This window comes from Dermacentor variabilis, chromosome 2 (genome assembly GCF_050947875.1).
Source record: "Dermacentor variabilis isolate Ectoservices chromosome 2, ASM5094787v1, whole genome shotgun sequence".
In the NCBI taxonomy this organism is placed as follows: Eukaryota; Metazoa; Arthropoda; class Arachnida; order Ixodida; family Ixodidae; genus Dermacentor; species Dermacentor variabilis.
This window is the reverse complement of record NC_134569.1, coordinates 81157646-81180196: the sequence shown is the minus strand read 5'-3', so window position 1 is coordinate 81180196 and position 22551 is coordinate 81157646. Positions and strand designations below refer to the sequence as shown.

Below are 22551 nucleotides of genomic sequence, written 5' to 3'. Positions count from 1 at the left end.
CACCGCCCACGGCCTTCGGCGAGAGAAAAAGAAAAGGGGCCTACTTTGAACAGCTCCTTATTCTCCTCCGACATTTGAACAAATTCTTGAGAAGGCTGCAATTTGCAATAGTTCTATGGCCCTGTAGTTATTTCGGCGCCCCACCTGACGCAATAACGCTGCTTAGTGTTCAGAGTTCTTTGGATTACTTTCAGAGCAGCGATACGCGCTAACGTGATATGGTTTTCTCTGCAGCTATACCGCGAGAAAGACGTCAAGCTGAAGAGGCACGAAGTTGAGAAGAATCAAGTGAACTTCTACTTTGAAGAAGTAAGTTCTATACTTTAGATAGACTATATGTAAGTAAAAAAATGCGTCGGCAACATTTCTTGGCTTAGTAGCATTTTGGGGAAAAAAAAAAAAGCAGTAAGGAGGCTTACCTATTGTACGCCATTAAAAAAAGAAAAAATGTCGACGTATTACAAAAGAAGACGCTCTTCACATAAACTAGCATAACTATATTACGATAACGGTTTATATATCGATGATTACTTTCTATCGCATATTACACATAAAACATAATGAATACTTAGGACGTATGGTTATGTTAATCTCAGTAGCTTTCCAGTTTTCTCATATACATTTAATCGGCTACATGGAATAAGGCGACAGCCCACCGTGACATCCCATAATGTAGCCTTCGCCATGCTCAATTAAGTCAGGAATGACCGTACCACTTAAACTAAACCCTTGAATGCAAAAGAATGTTTTTGAGAAATGACATCATTTCTTTCAGATAACGTCAGAAAACAAGTGCTTCGACGTACGCCTTCATCGCGAGTTTGCCATTGAAGACGCCAAGCCCGCTACAATTAAAGTCTACGACTATTATGAGCAAGGTAAGTGCGCTAAACCAAATTTATGAGGCATATACGTATGTCATATGCAAACAACTCACGTAGTAAAGTGGCGCGCAATGTTTTCCTTTAACATTTTTTTCATTTTCTATCTTATTTTTCTGCTATTACAAGACATAGAACTTATATTGGAATCCGAATCCGATGTTGCGCTATCCTGAGTATACTTATTATTTGCAGTGTCTAAATGCAGGCTTGCTATTGCAGAAAGGCTTCACATACTCGTGTAACTTGTAATTATCACACTAATCGTGATGTGGTGCAGCAAAGCGTTTCAAGGTGTAAGGCAAAAGTGCCACAGACTATTGACTTTGTGATAAACAGTAACAAAATGAAAACACTGAAAGGTAGCACCATACACGTGCTAAGGCAATTAGCTTTCATGCTGACTAAAAGTTGATTCACTGTGAAAATGTGGATTCACTGTGCCTCTTCATTTATTGCCAATGGAAGCAAAGTTGAGCATTGTATAACCACCAGGAACAGTAGTATAGCGTGTGTGCTTTAACTTTAAAGTGTTTACCTTACCCTACTGACATTTGCTGTACTTTTCCTTTCTTACTTCACAGAAAACAGCAACTCTGTGCCCTACTCCCTCGTGGCGTCCTGCTAGTGAACATCAACCATCAATTTTCACCTTTCTTTTTTCTTTTACTCGCGCTCTTTTGTTCGAACAAACGCGACAAGACAATACGAGTCACAAACACACCATTATGTCAAACACGTATTTACCTTCTCGCTAGTTTTCTTTCTTTTTCACCAGAATCATGCTTTTTCGCTTCGTCTATAGTGTTCACCACCAAAGGCTTTTTTATACCGGTCACACTTTTTTAGACGAACGTACGAGTACTTATACGTGCCATGTTGCGAACCAAGACGGGGGAAAGAAAAAAAGGAAATAATGGCTTCCACCGCGCGCACCACGAAGCAAGACAACGGCCAACACGATGCTTAATTCTCATCTCTGGGTAGGGGCGGAGGACTAAAGATGCGCCGCTACTGTGTGCGTGTGTATGTGTGTGCGTGAACAAAGTCGTGCATTTGTGACGTCGCCGTGTTGAGTTTTCCGTAGAGCGTTTTAGTGAGCCGAGTGGAAGAGTAGCTTTATATATTTTGTACTTGCGAGACGATAAGCACGTTGTCATCTGCGAGACTTCACTGTTACAAATAGTGTCATGAAGAGCAAATAAAGCTAAATTTTTCCACACCTGTGTCGTCTTGTGTCGGCATGCCACCGCCGTCCCAAGTCGAGCTCTTCAGGGGCTCCGTATGGGGCGCCCTGTATGCAGATGGATTTCACCACAAGCATTTCGTCAGAAGAAGATCGACTTTATCTCATTAGCGGTGCCCATGAACTGCGCACAGCGCCAACACGAGAGAGAGAGAGAGAGAGAGAGAGAGAGAGAGAGAATAAACTTTATTATTTGACCAGACTTGTTTGACTTGAGCCCAAGGAACAATGAAAAGGCAAATGGTAAGCGAAACTTTAAGGGGCATAGAAGAGAGACATGCTGAATTGCAAAGAAAACGCTTAAATTGAGAAAAGCAAATGGAGAATAACAAATAGACTGAGAATAGACCAAGAGTAGGAAATCGGTGTTCGTTATTTTAGGAAAACGGAAATACAAGAAGGGGTTATAAAAGAAATGTATTGATGAAATCGGCAAATGTTCAGGGAGGTAGGCGACAACGGAGATGGCGCGAAAGGATTTTGTGCAGTACAGGCACGGTTGGAGTTCTTTAATCATTTTGTTCTTCAGTTAACCAAGCTACAGAAATAATGACTTGCAATGACGCATGGAACTTTCGCGATTCTGTTCCACAATACTTCAAGTGAAAGCTTGCAACGTCTTCGAATTTTCTCTAGAATTTACCGATTCTCACAGTCGTGGATTCATGGCAAATCACCTATCCGGCAACGTGCTCTTAAATCATGTGTTGAGCTAAACAGCCCTCACATTATTACGCGTAATACTCCTTAGTGAAGGGTGAGCGAACTCACCACTGCTATCGATGTGGCTACGCTGAGCGCCACCGCGCGAAACGAGTTCTACTTGTGCAACCAAAACAATCGGTTCAAGTTTGCGGTTGGGCTCAGCTGCAAAACACGCGCCACCTAGACACTCAGCTCGCGTTAAAATAAACGAAGATTAAAGTATAAAATCAACAGACTCGGCAGTCAAAGTTCGTTCAATATGCTCAAAGCTTTAGCGCGCAAAAAAAGTTTATCAGTGAAGTCGGACGTAGCAAGAACGTCACGCCGGCAGGCATGCTTTTTGGCAGTCCTCCTTGGTTTCGAACCGATTAGGTCCCGTCAGGCACTTCGGCTCCGAGTGGTCCGTCTGGACGCAGGTGAGCCTGCAGGTATGAATTAACATTACACGCGCTGTAATGCAAGCTGACATCTTGGATCCGCGTACTTCAAACAGGGCTCACCTCTCGTAACTCCAATCTAGCTATGAACGTCAAGCCCACAGAATTATACAGCCGTGCTACCAAATGGCGCTGAGCAAGGCTTTAGGGGTCGAATTCACGAATCTAGAAGTAACGAATTTTGTGTTCTAGAAACTATTCGCAAACAGAATTCGTTCACGGGCTAGTCGGCAGATTGTTCCTGGAAACTGTGTAAATATTAGCGGTAAAGAAATCCAGTTTCTGAATGGCCATCCCCGATGTGGATAACATGTCTGCATGTTTAAAAGCTGGTTCGACGATACCAAAATAAAATAGTTGTGCTAAGTTATGTCTTGATACTTTCACTGCACAAACTCAGTTTCAAAGTTATGAACAAACTAGTGTTCTGGAGAACATGCATCGGTCAATTGCAGCAGATAACGTAACATAAACGAAAGCAGCTTCACGAACAGAAACCAGGCGCTTTGTGAATTTACCGCCTGTTTTCCACATGTCGTATCGGAAAGCAGTCCTGAAACATTAATTCTTCTCACAGAAGGCAACTCTGCCAACACGAAAATAGTCAGCTTCCTTGCTACAGGTGGTGCTACCAATGGTGCTAACTGCAACTTGATAGGTGTAAATCACATAAATATGTGATTTCCACGTGTTTATGGGCATTGGTGACGTTTTCGTAGCGTTCTATAAAATCGTGAAATCGCCGTTGTAAGAACATGCAATATAGACTAGACCAGCCTAAGACATGCGTTTGTAAGACACATGCATCAGTACGTAGCCTGAGTTTTCTTGCCTGAGTATTTAGCCTGAGTAAACTTAAAGCCAGCATTTGTGAATGTGCCGCGTCGAATACCACATCTTAATATACTTAAACTATCCCCGCTCACATACACCTACATAATACTATCTTTATATTTAGTCAATGGAGTCATTACTTAACAATAAACGTTCCACCCGCTTCATTTAAGAAAACCTAAAACTCGCGCTTGTGTGCAGGCTGCATGGCAACGTTTAGCATTGCCCTGCCAAGCCCGAGAGCATGAAATCAAATCCCGACCATGGCGGCCGCATTTCGATGGGAGCTAAATGCGGAAACGCCCGTGTACCGTGCATTGGCTGCGCGGTAAAAAATCCCAGGTTGTCAAAATTAATCCAGAGTCCCCCACTGTACGGCGTGCCTCGTAATCATATGGCGTTTTGGCTCTTCCACCGGAAAATCCATCTAAAAAATTTGAATGATTACAAAACGCACGCGAAAAAGTGACTTAGTTGCGACACAAACAACGCACTCTGCGTGGTAAGTGTGCTCATGCAGCAGAAAGCCTTATTGACTTCACAAACATGGAGCAAATCTATCTGAGGAAATTGAACAGCAATACCATACATGCAGCATCTAACAGCAGTTCTCGTCATGAGCTCGTACATATTGTACGAAGCATTTTTCAAGTATTTACAATATCGAAGATGTCCGCGGGCGAAAAGAATCAAATGATTTAAAAGAAAAGCACTTGCCTGTAACCATTCTGATAAAACAAATCGGGGCAAAATCCCACTACAAAGAGGCGAGGCGAAAATCTCGTACTGACAATAAATGAACTGATGTAGCTTTGCATCGGTGGGACTAAACAAGCCATAGCGAAGTGGGCGAGCAAACGTTGCTTGTCTTCCTCAACTTTCAGCAGCACCGTGGCCGGTGCCTTCAGTACACAACAACTGTTTTGCATACGGCAACTAGCAACATTGCAACATGCGCGAAGCCACGCATACCACCGAGCACCTGCACTGGGTGACAGTTGGTGCGACGATTTAACGGGTTGCATAAAACCAACAAAACCGGTGCTTGCAAACCTCAGCACCTTCAACACACAACGCAGCAAAGAAGCGAAAAACGGTAGAAGCGGCAAGTTGTATTCGGGACATGTAAGTGAAATGCCTTTAACCTGGATGATGCGCGGCGGAACCAAAACATGGGTGCACCGCAATAAAACTTTGTCGCTTACCCATGTAAACATCATCGAGTGCAACTAACACAGTGGCGTCAGAAAGAAAGCGTGTGGGAACAAGAAGTTTCCCGCCGATCGGCGGCGATCCATTGCTGCCATCGCTCCCGCACATAAGGCCTTGCGGGGAATGAGTAAAAGCGTGTCACCGGCGAGTCCTTGCAAGTGTTTGCGCGCCCCATCACACAATTTTATTTTTTCGACGTGCCTTGAGGGCTCGGCCGCCCCGCACATATGACAGGTGCTGCTTATTTCACTCCGATAGCGTGGATCAGAGACACACGAGCAGCGACGCATGACTTTACGGTGGATGGCAGCCTCCTCCTCGAGCGCACTCAGCAAGGCCGACACCAGTGGCACGTACGTCGGAACGCTCTGCGCGTGTACAAATGGTACGAGAGAGGCTCCAAACCTTTTGTGGGCGGACCTAGCCAGCACCGGGTAGACCATATGGAGCGCGGTGCAAACGTGCTGCACGGGCGTCTCACTGCAGGACGGGTGTCGAGCGACGGGCTTGCCCGCTACGCACAGGTTGTGGCAGTCCTCCTGGCGCTCGAACAGTGCCAGCCTGCCGAAATGGAATGGAGAGATTACAGCGCTATCAGGCAGGTGCGCGGCTAGCTCATTATCTCCCGTTTGGGTTGCCGCGCGAATACGGTGCCGCGCGCTTCAACAAGTTCTTCGCAAGCGTGGAAAAGAGGTAACGAGATAGTTAAACGGTGACACAGTATTGATGGCACACATTAGGGAACGGATAAACGAAAATTTTTGTTCACGAGTGCTTGTTTAGCATTCGCTGGTCAGCTCTGTCGCCGGACACCACGAGTGAGTAAACTCTACTGGCCTAAGTGCAGTTCGTAAGAACTTTCTTTGTGACTACAGGCCTAGATAATCTGAAATTTAAGTGCTGGGGTATTATGCGCCGGAACAATGGTCTGAGTATGAGGCAGCCGTAGTGGCGGACTCCGGATTAATTTTGACTACCTGGGATTCTTTAACGTGGACTTAAATCTAAGTACGCGCGCGCTTTTTTAATTTCGCTCGGCCCCCCCCCCTCCCTCTCCTCCCCTGTTATGCGGCTGCCTTGGCCGGGATCAAAACACCGGCCTCAAACTCCGCGGTGCAATGCCATGGTTACTAAGCTAGCATGGTGGATTGTCCATATTTTGCTGTAACAATTAGGTATTCCACTGGAATGCCCTCCAACTCTTTTACGTTATTTACAGTATAAGGCAATGGCTGTTACTGTACAATTGACTTCGTTTAGTATATTGAACTCTCTGCCTTGTGATAATCTCGGGACACCTGCTATGTGAACATGTATTCAGCACAAACTGTGTTTAATTCCACAATCGCAACATATGCCGTAACGTAATTAAAATATTTTAGTGAATTTTGGTTGAGTACGAATTATCGCATAGTATAGTATATTGTGTCGCACAGCAAGCATTATGTCACCACCAAAGCAATTTCTTTACCTGTATTGCACTCTTAGTTGAAATAGTCACTAGAGCATTCGGGACACACACTCAATATATCGTTCGAAGTCATCTCAATGAAGGCTGCACGGTGCATACTGTGAGCATGGGTACGACGCCTAAACAGCCAACTGCAGAAGAATCGTACATAAAGTGGCCTTACTAAAGCTTCGGCCTCTATACCTGATGCACTATGAAATGAGAAATAGTAAAAAAAAAAGAGCTAATTGTAAACCAAGCGGAACGCAATAACGACATTATCGCCTACTGAAACGACAAAAAAAATGCCCGTTTTTTCCTACTGGCTATCTTCAAGCTGCGAAAACAGAGGCATCACGTTGGAAATGTTACACAATGCGAATCATTAGCCGCTAGCTGGTGAGGCATGGTGTCTTTTTTTTTTTTTTAGTAGCATTGCAATCAAATGTAAAATGTGAGAGACGTTACCGTAAATCAAGCATACAAAATCCTAACATTTGTGATCGTATCAGTTCGCGCGGTGTTATTGGTATTCACATTTATGTGACATTAATACTTTATTACGTGACCCGCCGTGGTGGCCTACTGGCTTTGGTTTTGCGCTACTAAGCCTGAGGGCGCGGGTTTGAATCCCGGCGTGGCAATGACGTTTCGAGGGGGCGAAGTGCAATAAAGGCTCTAGTATACCTTGCATTGCGTGCAAGCTAAGCCCAGCTGTTCAAAATTAATCCAGAGTCCCGCACTACGGCGCGCCTCATAATCATATCGGAGTTTTGCCCCGCTGAACGCCAGAATTTATTTTTATTATTTTAAACGCCGTGTTACGAAAGCCATTACCTTATACTCTATAAGAAATGAACTAAAAAGCGGACGAGAGCTAATAGCGTAGAGAGCAGGGCCAGTTGGCCCATGTTAAAAAAAACTGAGAAAAGCGGCGAACATGATAAACAAAGGGTAAATATTCAGCTTTGTTCTGTCTTTTTATTTTCCCTTGTATACTGTGTTCACCACTGTTTACTTTAGTTTTTTTATCGAGAGGTAATAAGCGTGTCTGACGCTCAATATCATTAGGAAATGCAATCTGTGATCATGGCACAAGAAGCGGCTACATGCGCACCGACAGCAAAACAGCCTTTCTGAAGAAATAACACCACCGAAAACGCGAGTGAATGTGAGATGGAAGATCCCATTGGAAGATTCTATTATTTCGCGTCATTCGTGTCGTTCGTCTCAGCGCGATAGTATACGTGCGTGCTCGTCATACCTGGGCGACACGCAGTTGGAATTCGGGAACTTCCACGAATGACACCGCCCATCCTTGAGGTACCACCACTGCCGCGCGATGTCCTCTGCGGTGCACCTCTTATACACCGGCTCAGCGGCGCACTTTTGTTCTGGTACCTGAAATATAAACACATTCTTGAACTTTCTGCGATTTTTGTGCTGGATTTTTTGGATGGAGGCCAAATTCCACTACACAATGTGGCTGCCTAGTGGAAGCTTTAGGCTTATGTCACTAATATGGAGCAGTCTGTGCTGTGAGCTAACATAAGTTGTATGCGAGAATAGCGTACAGAGGTTGAAGTAGGCCTGTGCATGTCTACGGGACAGTTTAGCGCCATAAAGCTTCCTTAAGGCTATAGTAAACGGAGGGCCACGTAAAATATTTCAGTAGATATTACATCTAGTAGCTCGCTTCTTATCATGTGCACCTGTTTACACGCAGAAGATTATGGAAACGAACGCAGCAGAGTACGTCAGTTGGGTTTCCATAAGAAGTATATGGAAGATGTAGAAACAAGGTAGAATTTTCTTTTCTTCGTTTTTTTTTTTTTGGTCAAGTGAACATGTTTGTCATGTGAACATTTTTTTTATTCTTTATTGTCGTATAGGAGTTCCCGTTGGATTCCTTGCTTTGTTTTCTTTTGGTCAATTGAACATGTTTGTAGTTATTATACATTCTTAATTAGATTGATTTGAATGTACAATGTATGTATATTGCTGTATATGAATTGTTGTAGTCTTCCTTCAAAAAAAAATTATACTTCGTAACTTACCATGTCGAAACTGTGCCTGCGTGAATTCACGTGGCTAGGGCCTAGTCAGGTGACTACGTGTGTCACCTTTAGCCCTCTTCACCCGGACAACTGTATATTGTCTAAGTTTCAATAAAGTCAAAGTCAAGTCAAGAAAGTAGAGCGCAGGGAAAATGTTTCGTTGCACCAGGAAACAAAAACAATGATGATCTCTTGCTAATACCTAGTGGGGACGGCACGAATCTTTTCTAGATTTTCATTATTTGCTTGACCGATAGACTCGGGGCGATATTATTTCCTTTTTTTTTTTGTTTTGATGCGAGAGGTCAGACACTAATACATGAACGCAATACATTTTCTAAGACGCAGATTACAGCTGTTCGTGAATATGGGTTACGCTGCGCGCAAGGCATTTTGTTGGTTTCCGTAGCTCTAAACCGCGTAAAACAGCAGACTCAACAAATTCCTGTTAGGCTTCCCTTTAACAAAAACAAACATTCCCGCCGTCGGAGTACGTGTTGTGGTGCCATCGTACTACAGCACATAGACGGTGGTGAAAATTGCAACTGCAACAGACGTGATAGTCAAACGCTAGGAAGAATACCCAGCGTCCTCTTCCTATGCACATTCACTTCCTGCAAGTAAAAATGTCTATTTTCACTAACGTCCTCGTGGGAAAAATAAATGTTTTCTCTCCCTCGCCATGAGGATGATGAAGGGCTATGAATCGGCTGCAACGATGATAAAAAATGGCAAAGCCCGCGGATGAGTCCGCACCTGGTCCAGGCAAGCGAGCCTGCAGTCTCGGAAGGTCTTGAACCGGTTCTGACCAGCAAGGCAAGAGGGAGGCAGCTGCCGGGCTTTGGAACGGCACTTTCGCTTCTCGGTGTCAAAGAAAAATTCGTGGTGGTTCTCATTCGTGCACAAGCCGAACTGGGCCTTTTCCGTGCAGGGGCCACGCGGCTGCAAAAGGAAACGATTGCCAACGTACATTTTCTAGCGGAAACCCGTGTGTATACGTTCTCCTTACATAAATCGGTCTTACTATCACGCAGTCGCAAACTCACTTCGATTAAGAGTTACGCTTAATTAAGATAGGGCTTCTCTTGTTGGGCCAGTGTTGATCCCTTCGTCTGCTTTTCCTATAGCTTTCATGTCCTGTTTCAGTCAAGAATAGTTGTCCTATGGTTACATGCGCTAGTTCAGTGATTCCTTTTTGCCCTGCAAGTTTTATACAAGAAAAAGAAATGCATTCCAGCAAACAATTAATGGGCTGCAACTCCTACGTTGACATCTAACGTGATTGTTTGAATGCGAAAAAAGTGCAGTCCATTCAAAACAAATGACAAGAAACTCGAAGTTGTACTAGTGTCTCCACGTGAGAGAAACGCGGCCCACCTCCGCCTGGATGATAATCTGTGGTGCATCCATCCGCTCCGTTGCATTATCGGTCACGCTGACGTCGCTGCTGGTTTCGGATTCCGCGGCCTCGATGGTGGAAATGCGCCTGGTCGATGCCGGCCGCTCGTCTCTGGCTGGCGGAAGACTACGTATCGCAGGCCGCAACTTCACGCTGCCCCTGTCCTTGCTGACTGCTTCGTCGTCCTCGTCCATCAGCGTGGCTATCGCGCGATCCTGCGAATGGGCGTGCTGCTACGATGCAGGCTGAATTGCAAAGTGCCTAGGACGTTACGAGAACGCTGTAGCCGGCAATGCCGCGCAGCCTGCCTGCGGAAATGTCTAGTGAGTGCGTGACAGTGAGTGAGAGTGCGTGACAGTGAGTGAGTGAGTGAGTGAGTGAGTGAGTGAGTGAGTGAGTGAGTGAGTGAGTGAGTGAGTGAGTGAGTGAGTGAGTGAGTGAGTGAGTGAGTGAGTGAGTGAGTGAGTGAGTGAGTGAGTGAGTGAGCGAGCGAGCGAGCGAGCATGTGGGTTAGCGAATGAATTATCGGCGGAGCAAGGTAGTATCAAAGAACTTGTGGGGATTTAAAGATATGAGTTCACAAACACGAGGGACAGCAAACCGAAAGGGAACTCTTGATAGCACGGTATAACTCCATCGGAAGGCCCCGCCTGAAAGACACCGCACTTAGAGGCTCTCTAGTTAATTCTAGGGCAGCATTTTGCGAAGTAAGAACATCAATATACTTATATACATAAAAAATGCTAAACCATCAGCAATAAAGAACTATTTCCCAACTTGCTCGTATAATTAGGTGCAGTTTCACTGAACTCGAAGCTGGGCGAAAACGCGCTTTAGTGTTGATAGGTGTGCAAGTGGAAGTGCTGGCAAACTGCAACTCAGGTTACTTTGTCCGTTAGTGCACAAATCCCTTTTTCCTTCATTTAACACTAGCTCGCAGACAACTCGGAACACTTACCTGCCTATGTGAAGGTGGCATTGTGACCAAATACAGCGCCACAGTCATTACTGTTAGGACTAACAGCAGGCAGCTGATCTTGACAGAGCCGAGCTGTATCCTCGAAGCATCGGTCCTCGCGGGAGCCTCCTTCGCCGCGGCACAGGCGTGTTTCTTCACGGAGCTCGAGCTGACCTTCTGCGACGAAGACATTGTGCGCGTATCTGGACGCTGTAATGCTCGACGCAAGCAAGGCTCGGCAAAACGAATGCGCACGTCCTGCTTGAGCTGCGCGAGCACCGAACAGGCGTGCGGCGCGTGATCACGAGGGCCTCGAGCTTGATTCTTTTTCCTCCGATGAGCATACTAACGTGATAGCGTTAGTATATTCATCGTTCGCCAGCCAATTATATTTCCTACATAGCCCACTATCGAGAAAATAAATGCAGGGCATAAGAAATGCAGTCAAAGATGGAAGAAGATTAGGCAGGACAAGTCTCCTTTAATACCATCGTAATCAATTTCCGTTTCACTTGATAATTTCTGCGGACGCCACACAAAGTTTAGAGAAGGCCGATGTTAGCATATTTTATAACCCACTTAAATTCTGGTCGTTTGCTCTCCGTCTCACTGATTACAATCCAATGTTCCTTGCTGAATTGATGGCAATTATTCTGCCATACGAAAATCGGGCCCACAGAAATTTAAAGAAATAATGGTTAGAGGTGCTTTTTCGGTCTGTACGCATTTAACTTCTGATAATCGGTCACACCTGCTGAGTATAATGCCACGGTGTCACGAGAGGGACAAAGACGACGATCACCAACGAGACGAAAGAGACGACGTAGTGGGGCGAACCTTACGTTCGGGTTGTACCGGCCATATATTCTGCAGAGTAAACACGGTGCCATTTATCCTTATATCTCCGCCCGTTTGAATATTTTCGACCAGACAATTTGTCTAAAGTGCGCTTTGTCTGGGTACCCGGGCATATTGTAATCTTCTTAATTGAATTAGTTGACTCCCTCGCATCGTCATCGCTAAATGGTCCGCTCTTAAATGTTCTTCACATTGTAACTGCCCCCTGGCAGACCAAGATCACATCTTGTGGGGATGCCAAAAGAACCCTCCCCCGAGAGAACTCTTTAGGCGAGCTCCTTCACACGACGAGTGGGAGTTGAAGACGAAAACTTGCAACCCGGATGACCAGATACGGTTGGCGGAATGGGCTGATAGCGTCGCGGCGAAGCAGACGTCACCCTATCCCACACTGCTGGGAAAAAAAAAAACTCGACTCAACCTTGACAATAAAATTTTCTCTCTCTCTCTCTCTCTTACCTGATTTCTCTTTTATAACAGGGGCTACGTTTAAACGCCTTTTATTCTTGAATTGTAACGAATCACACATACTTTCCGCAGATTATTTTCGACATCTAAAATTTCGGTGGAACACGAGCGAATGCCTTTCATGCCAATGCGAGGTGACGTTATCAAGATTGCGCTGTAGAGTTCCCCGTGTAAATTTTTACCGTCATAGATCTGGTTTACCCTTAACTGACCTCTGCTGCAATGAACCAGAAACTATTGACCATTTCTTTTTTTCTCTTGCCGCCGCTTCTCCTCCCTCAGCAGAATGTTCCTCATATTTCCAACTAGTAAACTGGGTTTAGCACTTACAACACCACACATTTTGTCTTTCGGTGCCTGCCAAATAGGCACATGCCATGGTTCGATGATTAGTACTCTGCACAAGTTCATGCAAGCATCCGGAAAGTCACTCTGCTATGGTACCGACTCTGGGACACTTTGTATTGTTATTATTATTATTTCTTAGTTTTTGATTTTAAATAAACATAAAACAAAAATAGTTAATGTATAGGTAATTTCAAAGTCTGTGTTACCTGTTAATTGACAAATGCTTCGTTCTGAGTGTTCGCCTTTTCCCTTTTTAGTATGTTGTTCGGTGTACGTTTCGTTCCATCCAGTGCGGCCAATCCCCATCGTGGGTGCAAGCCATGTTTTGAGGCAACAACAGCAACAAGCTCAGGCCGATTTGAACTGAATTTCACATAAAATAGACTGATGCTGAGTCAGTCACGCGGTAAAGTGGTTTTAGTCCCCAGGGGCCAAGGAAAAGATTGACAGTAGAGAATCCTGGAAGGCCTTGCTCCAGAGCGAGGCTGAAGACGACCAGCGTCGAGCAATCCTTCTTGCCGTTGAAGCTGCGATAACTCACCGTCCTTCGTCCTCCCCACTACCTGCGCGTCGGGTAGGAGGCGGGCACCCCAGCTCGGCGGAATAATAAAGTTTTCAGTCAATCAATCAATTCAGTCTTCACTGTATGCGGAAAAGGTGGGGCTGTATGCATGATCATCATCAGCACCATCATCTTTAAGAGCCATCCCAGAACACGGCAAACACTGCGAGACGGAAGTCCAAAGATTGACGAAATCATGCTCGGTGAGTGGACCTTCTTCCTCGTGTCCGAAGACCTGGATGGCATCGTGCCGTCGTTCAGTCGTCGTGGCGCCATCGGCATGACGCTGTTTTGCTTCCTCTTCATCATTGGGGCGATGTTCGAAGTGCGTCGCGTCTCGGCGGAACTCGACGCCACGACCCATCGACCTGAGGCGGCAGCTGTTGCGGCACTTGCCGCGCGCAACGCCTCCCAGAAGGCTGACCCCCGGTTGCTCGTCGCTGTTCCGACCGACGCCGGCTCCTTGGAGCGCAGCGGCCGCGGCAGCGACTTTCTCGAGCCTGCGGACGTTGCCGAGGACGCCGAAGAGTACGTGGACAGGCCGCGACTCCCGCGGGTGCCTCGACGTCCGTTCGAGGCCCGTAGAGCGCGCGTCAAGAAATAGTGCGTCCGAACACCTGTGCCGATGTAATAAGCCCCATCTCCACGTCGAGCCAAGGTCTTCACTATTCGCTCTTCTCGCTAAGAACTGATTTACAGATGTTAATTCCTCTGCCAGACAAAACTAGTCATCAAGTAGTGCTTGTATGGTCAGTTGGCTTGGTTCTTAGCCGCTGTCACAAAGAACTGGTGTTCTGCATGTGTTTTGCTCATTTAAAGTGCGTGCATTTGACCAAATCAGTGCAAGAAGTCTGTCTCCTAACCACTCATTTTAAGTAGAAACGTGCAGCTTGTCATGGCTATTTGACTATTGCGCATTTAGGAGGTGTAGTCGCTGCATTTGATCACAGTGTGTAAGCACTGTACATTTAGCACGATGCAACGAGCGGGTCAAATGTAGTTACGTTCAGAAACACTAGCTTTAGCAGACATCGTAACCTGTTATTCCCAAAGCGCTTGTATGATCGCTGCCTGTTTGCCTGCCATACTATCGGCGTTCACAAGCTAGCTATAGCTACAATTGCGATATTCGAAGTTCTCCGTTTTGAGGTAAGCATTCCAAAATGAGACCTTCTGACAATGGTGTGTCATCAATGCAAGCTAGCGCATCTGCGAGCAATCGCCTCTGTACACTGTACCGAGGAGAATGGCACAAAACGGGCTCAAATGTCTCCACGTGACCGCATCCATCAAAATCAGCCTTGTTTTATCCATTCCAACTGAGGGGTTCGAAAGTATTCTTACAATTCTTAGGACCAACAAACTTGCACAAGCGATTTTAGCAATTACCAGTGTTAATTGTTATCCTGTGCTGTGATCGTTTTCAAGTGCTTGGTATATTTATTGTTTATTTATTTCACAATACTGCCGCTCTCAGCCGAGCGCCTAGCAGACGGGCATGAACACTTTTTTTTCCCGACATAAATACATGTGTGAGCTACACAAAGAATGAAAAAGCAACAATATTCAACAAAATACAAAGGATTAGGTAGATAAGCTATACAACAGAACACTAAACAAAGCAGAATAAATGAACAACAACCGGGGCATATCATAATAAAAGCAAAAACGTGAAGTATTTGGAAACAAACAAGTGTATACATTTTTTTTTCCAAGCACTGTTAGTTTAACATAAAGAGAACAGGGAACAAACATGAGAAATCGTTAATAATCTCTTGTGATGAGCTCCAGTAGTGAGACGAACAGGGATAAAGAATTTGTCGCTGTTAATGACGAGTTAAATTCATTCCATTCTCTGATTACTCGAGGAAAGAATGAGTACCTGAATGCGTCATTAGAAAATGAATACTCGGTTAGCGTATGTTCGTGTTGATGCCGTGTTATTCTAGATAGCGAATATGAAATGTACCGGGTGATATCAATTTTATACTGACGGTGCAGCATCTGAAACAGATTTTAGTCGACCTTGTTTCGCTCTCGTCGATAATGTGTTGAGGCCTAAGGAAGCTAAGAGACGTGAAGGTGAGTCAGTGGAACGATATTTGCTATGAATGAACCTTGCGGCTTTTCTTTGTACAGCTTCAAGTTTAGCTATGTTAGTTGCTGTGTAAGGAAACCAAATTGTGTTAGCGTTTTCTAAAATAGGTCTCACAAATGTTTTGTAGGCCAGAAGCTTAACGTTCGTTGGAGCGATCTTTAGGCGTCTTTTTAGATAAAATAGCTTTCGTAGTGCAGTAGTTGTAATATTAGTTATGTGTGTTTCCCAATTGAGGTTTGATGTCAGCGTTATCCCTAAATATTTCTGTTGCTCAACCATGGAAAGAGGCGTGCCATTAACAATATAGGTGAAATGAGAGGGTTGCTTTTTTCTTGTTATTGTCATTGCCACTGATTTATTGACGTTACTAGACATTTGCCACTGGGAACACCACTCGGCTAGCGTGTTAAGGGAATCAGAAAGATCGAGATGGTCGTTATGGCTGTTAATTTCTTTATATATCACGCAGTCATCCGCGAAGAGTTTGATTTTGCACCCTATATTATTGGTTATATCGTTAATAAAGATCAGAAATAACAGCGGCCCGAGTACCGAGCCTTGTGGTACTCCAGATGTGACAGGAACGACATCAGATGGCATGTGGTCATACATAACAAATTGTGAGCGGTGTGTTAGAAAAGCTGTTATCCAAGCAGAAACTTCTCCTTTCCCGATGGCATGCTCCACTTTTGCAATTAGCTTAGTGTGACTCACGCAATCAAAAGCTTTAGATAAGTCAAGTAAAATCATGTCAATTTGAGAACGATTATTAATACTAAGAGCAAGGTCATGAACTACCTCTGTTAGTTGAGTGATGGTTGATAAGCCAGATCGAAAACCATGCTGGTGAGGCGATAGGATATTTTCACGTTCTAGAAATACTGTCATGTGTTTTAGAATGATGTGTTGTAGTATTTTGCATGCAGTGCTGGTGAGAGATATGGGTCTGAAATTGGCAACATTATTTTTGTCTCCTTTCTTGTGGATCGGTATTATTTTAGCCTTTTTCCAGTCATGTGGTAGATTAGAAGTTGCTAGTGATTTACGAAAAATGTGTCCCAGATATCTACTGCACCACTCAGCATATTTCTTTAGGAATTCGTTTGGAATTTCGTCAGGCCTGATTGATTTCTTAGGGTCAATGTTGAGGAGAAGATTGTGGATTCCGGCGTCCGTTATTATTAACCGATCAAGCACTGACGTACAGGATGGTGGAAGAGGGGGGAGTGTACCATTGTCTTCCGTGAAGACTGATTTGAAAAAATTGTTATATTTGTTTGCCGTTGCACTTTTTCTTCTTCAGTTAGTTTGGTTGTTGTCTGCTCGGTACTGCGCAGATGTTTCCAGAATCGTTGTGGGTTTGCGTAGGTGTGCGTAGGTGTGTCTATATTCTTAGCTTCCTGGCTTCTCATTCCCCCAGTGTAGGGACGCAAACCGGATTTCTTGTTCTGCTCAACCTCTTTCTTCCATTTATTTATTTATTTATTTATTTATTTATTTATTTATTTATTTATTTATTTATTTATTTTGTTCCCCGATAGCTGTGGCATAATTAAAATGTGTCAGTCCGGGTTTGTCGCATCTTGTGCTTTGCTCTTCTTATTTACATTCCTTGCTTTTCGTGGTGTCTTGAACCCTGGTTTGTGGCAGGCCTGTAGCAGTGACCGAGCACATTCAGCTCCCCTATACCTTATTCCGCGATATTCGAGCGCAGTCTGTTGGCTAGAATCCGGCCGTATTCGCTCGCTGCGGTGATCATTAAGTCTTTCTAATGGCATTGAAGGTCGCCATTCACCAGCGAGGTCGCGAACTGGGCAAACAGAACCAAAGGCTCAGAAGTTTCAGGTAGTACTACGTTAGCGGCTCGAAGTACACAATTTCCGTGCTTTTTTTTTTGCTTTAATTTACCCTTTGGCCACCCTTCTCTTGATCTACTCTGGAAAGACGTTGAGCACTTGGGAGCCTGAACGACGTAAAACGGCTTAAAGGAATCACTGCCTGTAAGGAAACAGCACCACAGTGGCATTACGTTTAAGCTTCCTTTGATGCTAAGCATTCCAAAGTGCTGCTAAATTTGTTTCTTTGAGTATCTTTCGTTGTTTTATTCTTTGAGGCAGTGCTTGCGATCTTAAATCCTCTGCAACGGCTCAAGTTTCATCGGTTGTCCCGAGTGGCACGGAAGTACTTCCCAGGTTAAGTTCCCGTTTGGTGCTCTACGGCACGTCTGGCCTAAACCTTGAGAGACGGGCCTTGACTTTGTCCATCGCTTCGTCCTTAAGTCGATGCGCTTGCGTAAAAGTCTTGCTCGAGCTATACGAGTGGGCGTCATTCCATTCAGCTGGAAGGCTGTACGCGACTGAGCGAGGGCGAAATACAATGGCTGCGCCAGTGGCGAACAGCTCGTCGCGACCCGGAATGGGGTCGAGGACGGACTCTGGCCGGCGCCCAAAATACATCCAGCTCCCGGAGGAGCGATGCTTCCTTGCCGACTTTCGCTTTTTTCACCCGCGACTTGTCGACTCTGCAGCCGCGTCGACGAGCAGCCAAGCTCCTCGGGGTCCAAGCTCGGTTGCCTCCTGCCTGCCTCGCCGCGTCTCTCAAAATCCGAGACCCGGCTTGTTTTCAAAAATAGAAACCCTCCCTGCGGTCGAGAAAGGGGGCGGTCACGTGACCGTTACGTCGCTAGCGTTTGGGACCCATGTGACTCTGAGCGTCACAGTCCACGCCCCAAACACATGGTCCCCGACTCGGCCTGGCGAATTGCTTCTTTTTTTTATGTGACCCGGAGACGCCGGCTTAACCGCGGGGTAAGTCACCTTTTGCTCTGCTGTCTTTTCCTTATGAAGGCCTCTGAGGAGCACTTCAGCACTTCTGGGCAAACAAAAGTTTTTTTTTCAGCATATGCGAGTAGCTTTTACTCTATCAATAACCGTGAGAGAAATTCCTCACAAGTATTCCGCAGGCATACAGAAAGCGGAAGGCAGTTATGGCTCAGCTCGGTAGTTTATATAATCGTTTCCCGAAAATACCAACGCATAAGTTAACTCCTACATAATATAACCCGATATTACACGCCGCTAATAGATGCTGTAGTCAGCCGCAGTTGCAGAAGGATCGGAAGTTTGTTGCAGCCTCCATACCGAAATGCTGTTGTAATTTTTTCAAAAACACCAAAGGAACATGTGTGACGGTGTGCAGCCCGTAACTTGATGACAGCCGACTTTTGTAGGTAACGGCAGCATACAGTAAAAGCTTCTCGCACGCGCATCTAATTTACATTCGTTCCCTGGCGAAAAAAAGTCCATGCATAATCCGTGCACTGTGACTTGACAGTCGAGTTCAAGTAGAGTGCTTTCACTAAAATTGGATTTCTTGACGTTGGGATGTCACAGTATTCCACATCTTCAATGTGCCTTCTGAAAGCGCCAAGTGTCAAACGATGCCTAGCGCTACTGATGCAAACGAATGAGGGCACGGCTTTTCGAGCATTATCCCGGAAGTCGCGCGGTTATATTTGATTCTAGGTCGCCTCCAGGACAACTTCAGTCAAAAGAAATCGCGGAAAGACTTCCGTTCTGCGCGCTGTAGGTGTTTAAGCTTAAGCCTGCGATAAAGTAACAAAATTTGCTCTCCAAATCGTCCATTTATTGCTTCGAATTCTTATTTTGGAGGGTGCAGCTTTTGCTTATCTTTTCGTATTATAATATAGAATTGAAATGCGATTTCTTCATACACTACAAGAATTTCTTTAATGCAGCTTTTAACAACAAATTTCCTGCACCATAACTTAGCAGAGAAAGAAAGAGAAATATTTATTTTGGTCCAGGTTCGGAATCTAGATATTAGTGGAGTCTTCCTGGTGAAGAAGGCTCCACTATAATAGTCGTGAGCTTGCGTGCAGAGCGATCTATTTGCTCAAGGCGTGGAGTCGGACTCGGAAGGCAGTATATATGTCCTGTAGTGGGTGATGAGTGTAGGAACAAGGCCACACTCTTTTTTTTTTATTTGGGGTTTTACGTGCCAAAACCACTTTCTGATTATGAGGCACGCCGTAGTGGAAGACTCCGGAAATTTTGACCACCTGGGGTTCTTTAACGTGCACCTAAATCTAAGCACACGGGTGTTTTCGCATTTCGCCCCCATCGAAATGCGGCCGCCGTGGCCGAGGCCACACTCATCACCCACTACAGGACATATACATATATATATATATATATATATATATATATATATATATATATATATATATATATATATATATGTATTAGGGTAGCCCTGGCAATGTGAGCAGTGGGGACTTGGAGCAACGTTTCATAAAGTGTGCATAATGTCGGTAGCGTGAAGATAGTTTGCGCTTTCCGAATAGGTGTGACGTCTGCTCCGGTGAAAAAATGTAGGATGGGGGAATTTAAAGAAAATGTTCTATCATCCCAAAGCAAGGTTAGGTGGTACGAGACGTCCTAGTAAGAGCCTGCATTCTAATTTCAAGAACTTAGACACCGTTGTTTGACATGCATCCAAAGCAGTGTACACGAGCGTTTTTGTACCCCGCCGATGTTTAAACGCGGTAGTCGTGGCCGGAAATCGAATGCGCTACCTCGTGTTTAACAGGAAAACTCGACAACCATGGAGCAATAGCAGTAGATGGATCAGCCTTAGAGGGATGGTTCGCTTTTCGAACAGTAATGCATGCTCAGAGAAAGTATTTTTTGGGCTCCGGGGTTTTCGTTTCGTCATTTATATGCTATGAAAGAAAAAAAGTCATCCACCAGACTGTAGCACCAAGCTGGGATGAAAACCCACACGGGTTTCTCAGAAAAATAATTTCCCTCCACATTGCGGCTTTCCGCAGAACAGATATGCCATTTGCTAAGGCAGCAGCATAAACTGAAATTGCGTACTCAAGGCGCAATCAAAATCTAAAAAAAAAAGAAAGCATCGGCCATTTTTTTCTAAATTGAAGCTTTCTTGCCGAGTTGCAGGCAATGTTTCATACGTACCTGGCGTCCAACGCCGAATCCCATGGACTACACCGTACCATGGACGCATGCTTCGACAGGAGGCGTAGTAAGCCAGCTTTGCAAGCCAGCACGTTGAGACGCTTGGCGCGTTTCGATCAGCAGTTGCACTGGATGAAACTGATGCATCAGAAACATCACGAGTGCTGCACGACACTATAAATCACCGTTGAAGATTTTGCCAAATGATATATGTATGATGCACCACATGTAAATAAGTGGATATAGTATTCAGCCTGTTTACAGTTCACATCAAATAAAATCATTTCTACGCATAACATGCTGCTCTTTAATACTAATATTTATACACCGAAAACCACTCTTGCCATGTGCACATACGTGATTGATGAGCCAATCACACCAACAATGCTTCGCGTTAGGCAGATGTCAACTGGAGTTGAGTCCGCCTGTTTTTTATTGGTGGTTAGTGTACTTAGATTAGCGAGAGTGCCAGAATTGAGCGGCTGTTGCGTTTCGCCTGCGACACGTGGTTTTGCCGGCGCGACTGCGGCGGGGCGGCAGACATTTTGGCCCGATCGTCGTCGCCGCAACACTCATCGGCAGGTGTTTCCAGGCGCGACTGCGGCGATGCGACCGCAAAGGATCACCCTCTCATTCCAGTCATTGTGCCCGAAACAGGCGATGCCAAAGCAGGGATCATCCTCTCATTCCAGTCATTGTGCCCGAAACAGGCGATGCCAAAGCAGGGATCATCCTCTCATTCCAGTCATTGTGCCCGAAACAGGCGATGCCAAAGCAGGGATCATCCTCTCATTCCAGTCATTGTGCCCGAAACAGGCGATGCCAAAGCAGGGATCATCCTCTCATTACAGTCATGGTGCTACGGCAGCGCTACAACAGGGTGCTACGAGATCGTGCTCGACGGGGTGCTACGAGATCGTGCTCAACATGGTGCTACGGCAGCGCTACGACAGTGTGCGTCACCATTAGCCCATTGTACATTCACATGCTCGTCTTTTGAGGGGTTCCTTCTTGCCCTCAACTGCGAGAGTATAAAAACAGCTGCCCCCGGACGCCAAAAGGAGGGCTCCGATTTCTTCTGTTGAGTGAAGTGCTCTCCCGTCTCTCTACTTCGGTCAAACCTGACCGCCAACTCTTTGCGATGTTAAAATAAACAAGTTGTTTCGTTGTTACCAGTCGACTCATGCTTTGCCGGGACCTTCGGATGCTTCCAGTTGTACCCCAGGCCGCCAGGCCAACGCTACCCTTGGGGCTTGCGACCCAGGTACAACCACGGGCGTCAGCGCCGAGTTCCCAACAGATCGTACCAGCAGTCCGATCCAAACATCTGGTTGCCAGCGGTGAGATCGCCTCCGACTTCAAACAACTGTCTGCCAGCGGTGAGATCGCGACAACGGAGGCCAGCAGCGAAGAGATGCAGTTGACTGTATGCTGAGCAGCTCATCGACGATCCGGGAGCAGTGCAACGAGCCCTGTGTGATGACTGGTTGCCTGCAGCGGAACGACTGCGCTGGACTCTTGGCTGCGAGGTTTGGTGAGTGCGGGACTTTCTTCTTCTGAGCTTTGCCAGGCTTTTTGTTAGTGTCAGAAACAGAGCTGGTAATTGTGGTTGTCGTTGCTGCCGGGTTAGTTTGCGGCAAGACAATAGTAAGCAGTAGAGAAAGCAGCATTCAGAGCAGCCATGGATTTGAAGTCGTTGCGCAAACCGAAATTGTTGGAGCTTGCAAGAGAGTTGGGTCTGGATGTCTCAGACAAACTAAGAAAACCTGAACTGCTAAAGGCTATTCTTGAGTTAGAGGCTGAGGATGACGAGCTGTCGGAATGCCTTGAGACCATGGAGGAGAGGGAGACTGCAAAAAGACAGGAGCGCGAACTTAAAGAGCAAAAAGAAAAAGAAGAGCGTGAACTTAAAGAACAGAAAGAAAAAGAAGAGCGTGAACGTAAAGAACAGAAAGAGCGAGAGCAACAAGAGCGTGACCGTCAACACGCTTTGGAAATGAAGCGTCTTGAGGTAGAGATGGAACGCGCTCGTAATGGA

General features: G+C 45.6%; 3 protein-coding genes across 14 annotated transcripts in view; 2 read left to right on the top strand and 1 right to left on the bottom strand.

Moving 5' to 3' along the window:
- Positions 1–2103, top strand: part of LOC142572159 (pregnancy zone protein-like) — a 154359-nt gene extending 152256 nt beyond the window's left edge. For all 12 annotated transcript variants that reach the window (XM_075681072.1, XM_075681074.1, XM_075681071.1 and 9 more), the window contains 3 exons: positions 235–309; positions 776–878; positions 1466–2103. In XM_075681072.1, the coding sequence (XP_075537187.1) occupies positions 235–309; positions 776–878; positions 1466–1509 (222 nt within the window). In that variant the 3' untranslated portion in view covers positions 1510–2103. The remainder of the gene's footprint in view (positions 1–234; positions 310–775; positions 879–1465) is intronic.
- A 195-nt stretch (positions 2104–2298) lies between these two features.
- On the bottom strand, positions 2299–20592 carry LOC142572161 (uncharacterized). The gene is made up of 7 exons (XM_075681083.1): positions 20514–20592; positions 11180–11356; positions 10200–10436; positions 9579–9764; positions 8030–8166; positions 5721–5876; positions 2299–3254 (listed from the first exon to the last, which is right to left on the bottom strand). Exons 1-7 carry the CDS (start codon positions 20535–20537, stop codon positions 3152–3154), a joined length of 1020 nt encoding a protein of 339 aa, XP_075537198.1. The 5' UTR covers positions 20538–20592; the 3' UTR covers positions 2299–3151.
- Positions 18227–22551, top strand: part of MnM (myomesin and myosin binding protein) — a 69178-nt gene continuing 64853 nt past the window's right edge. The window contains exon 1 of the mRNA XM_075681069.1: positions 18227–18320. The gene's annotated coding sequence lies outside the window, so the exon portion shown is untranslated. The remainder of the gene's footprint in view (positions 18321–22551) is intronic.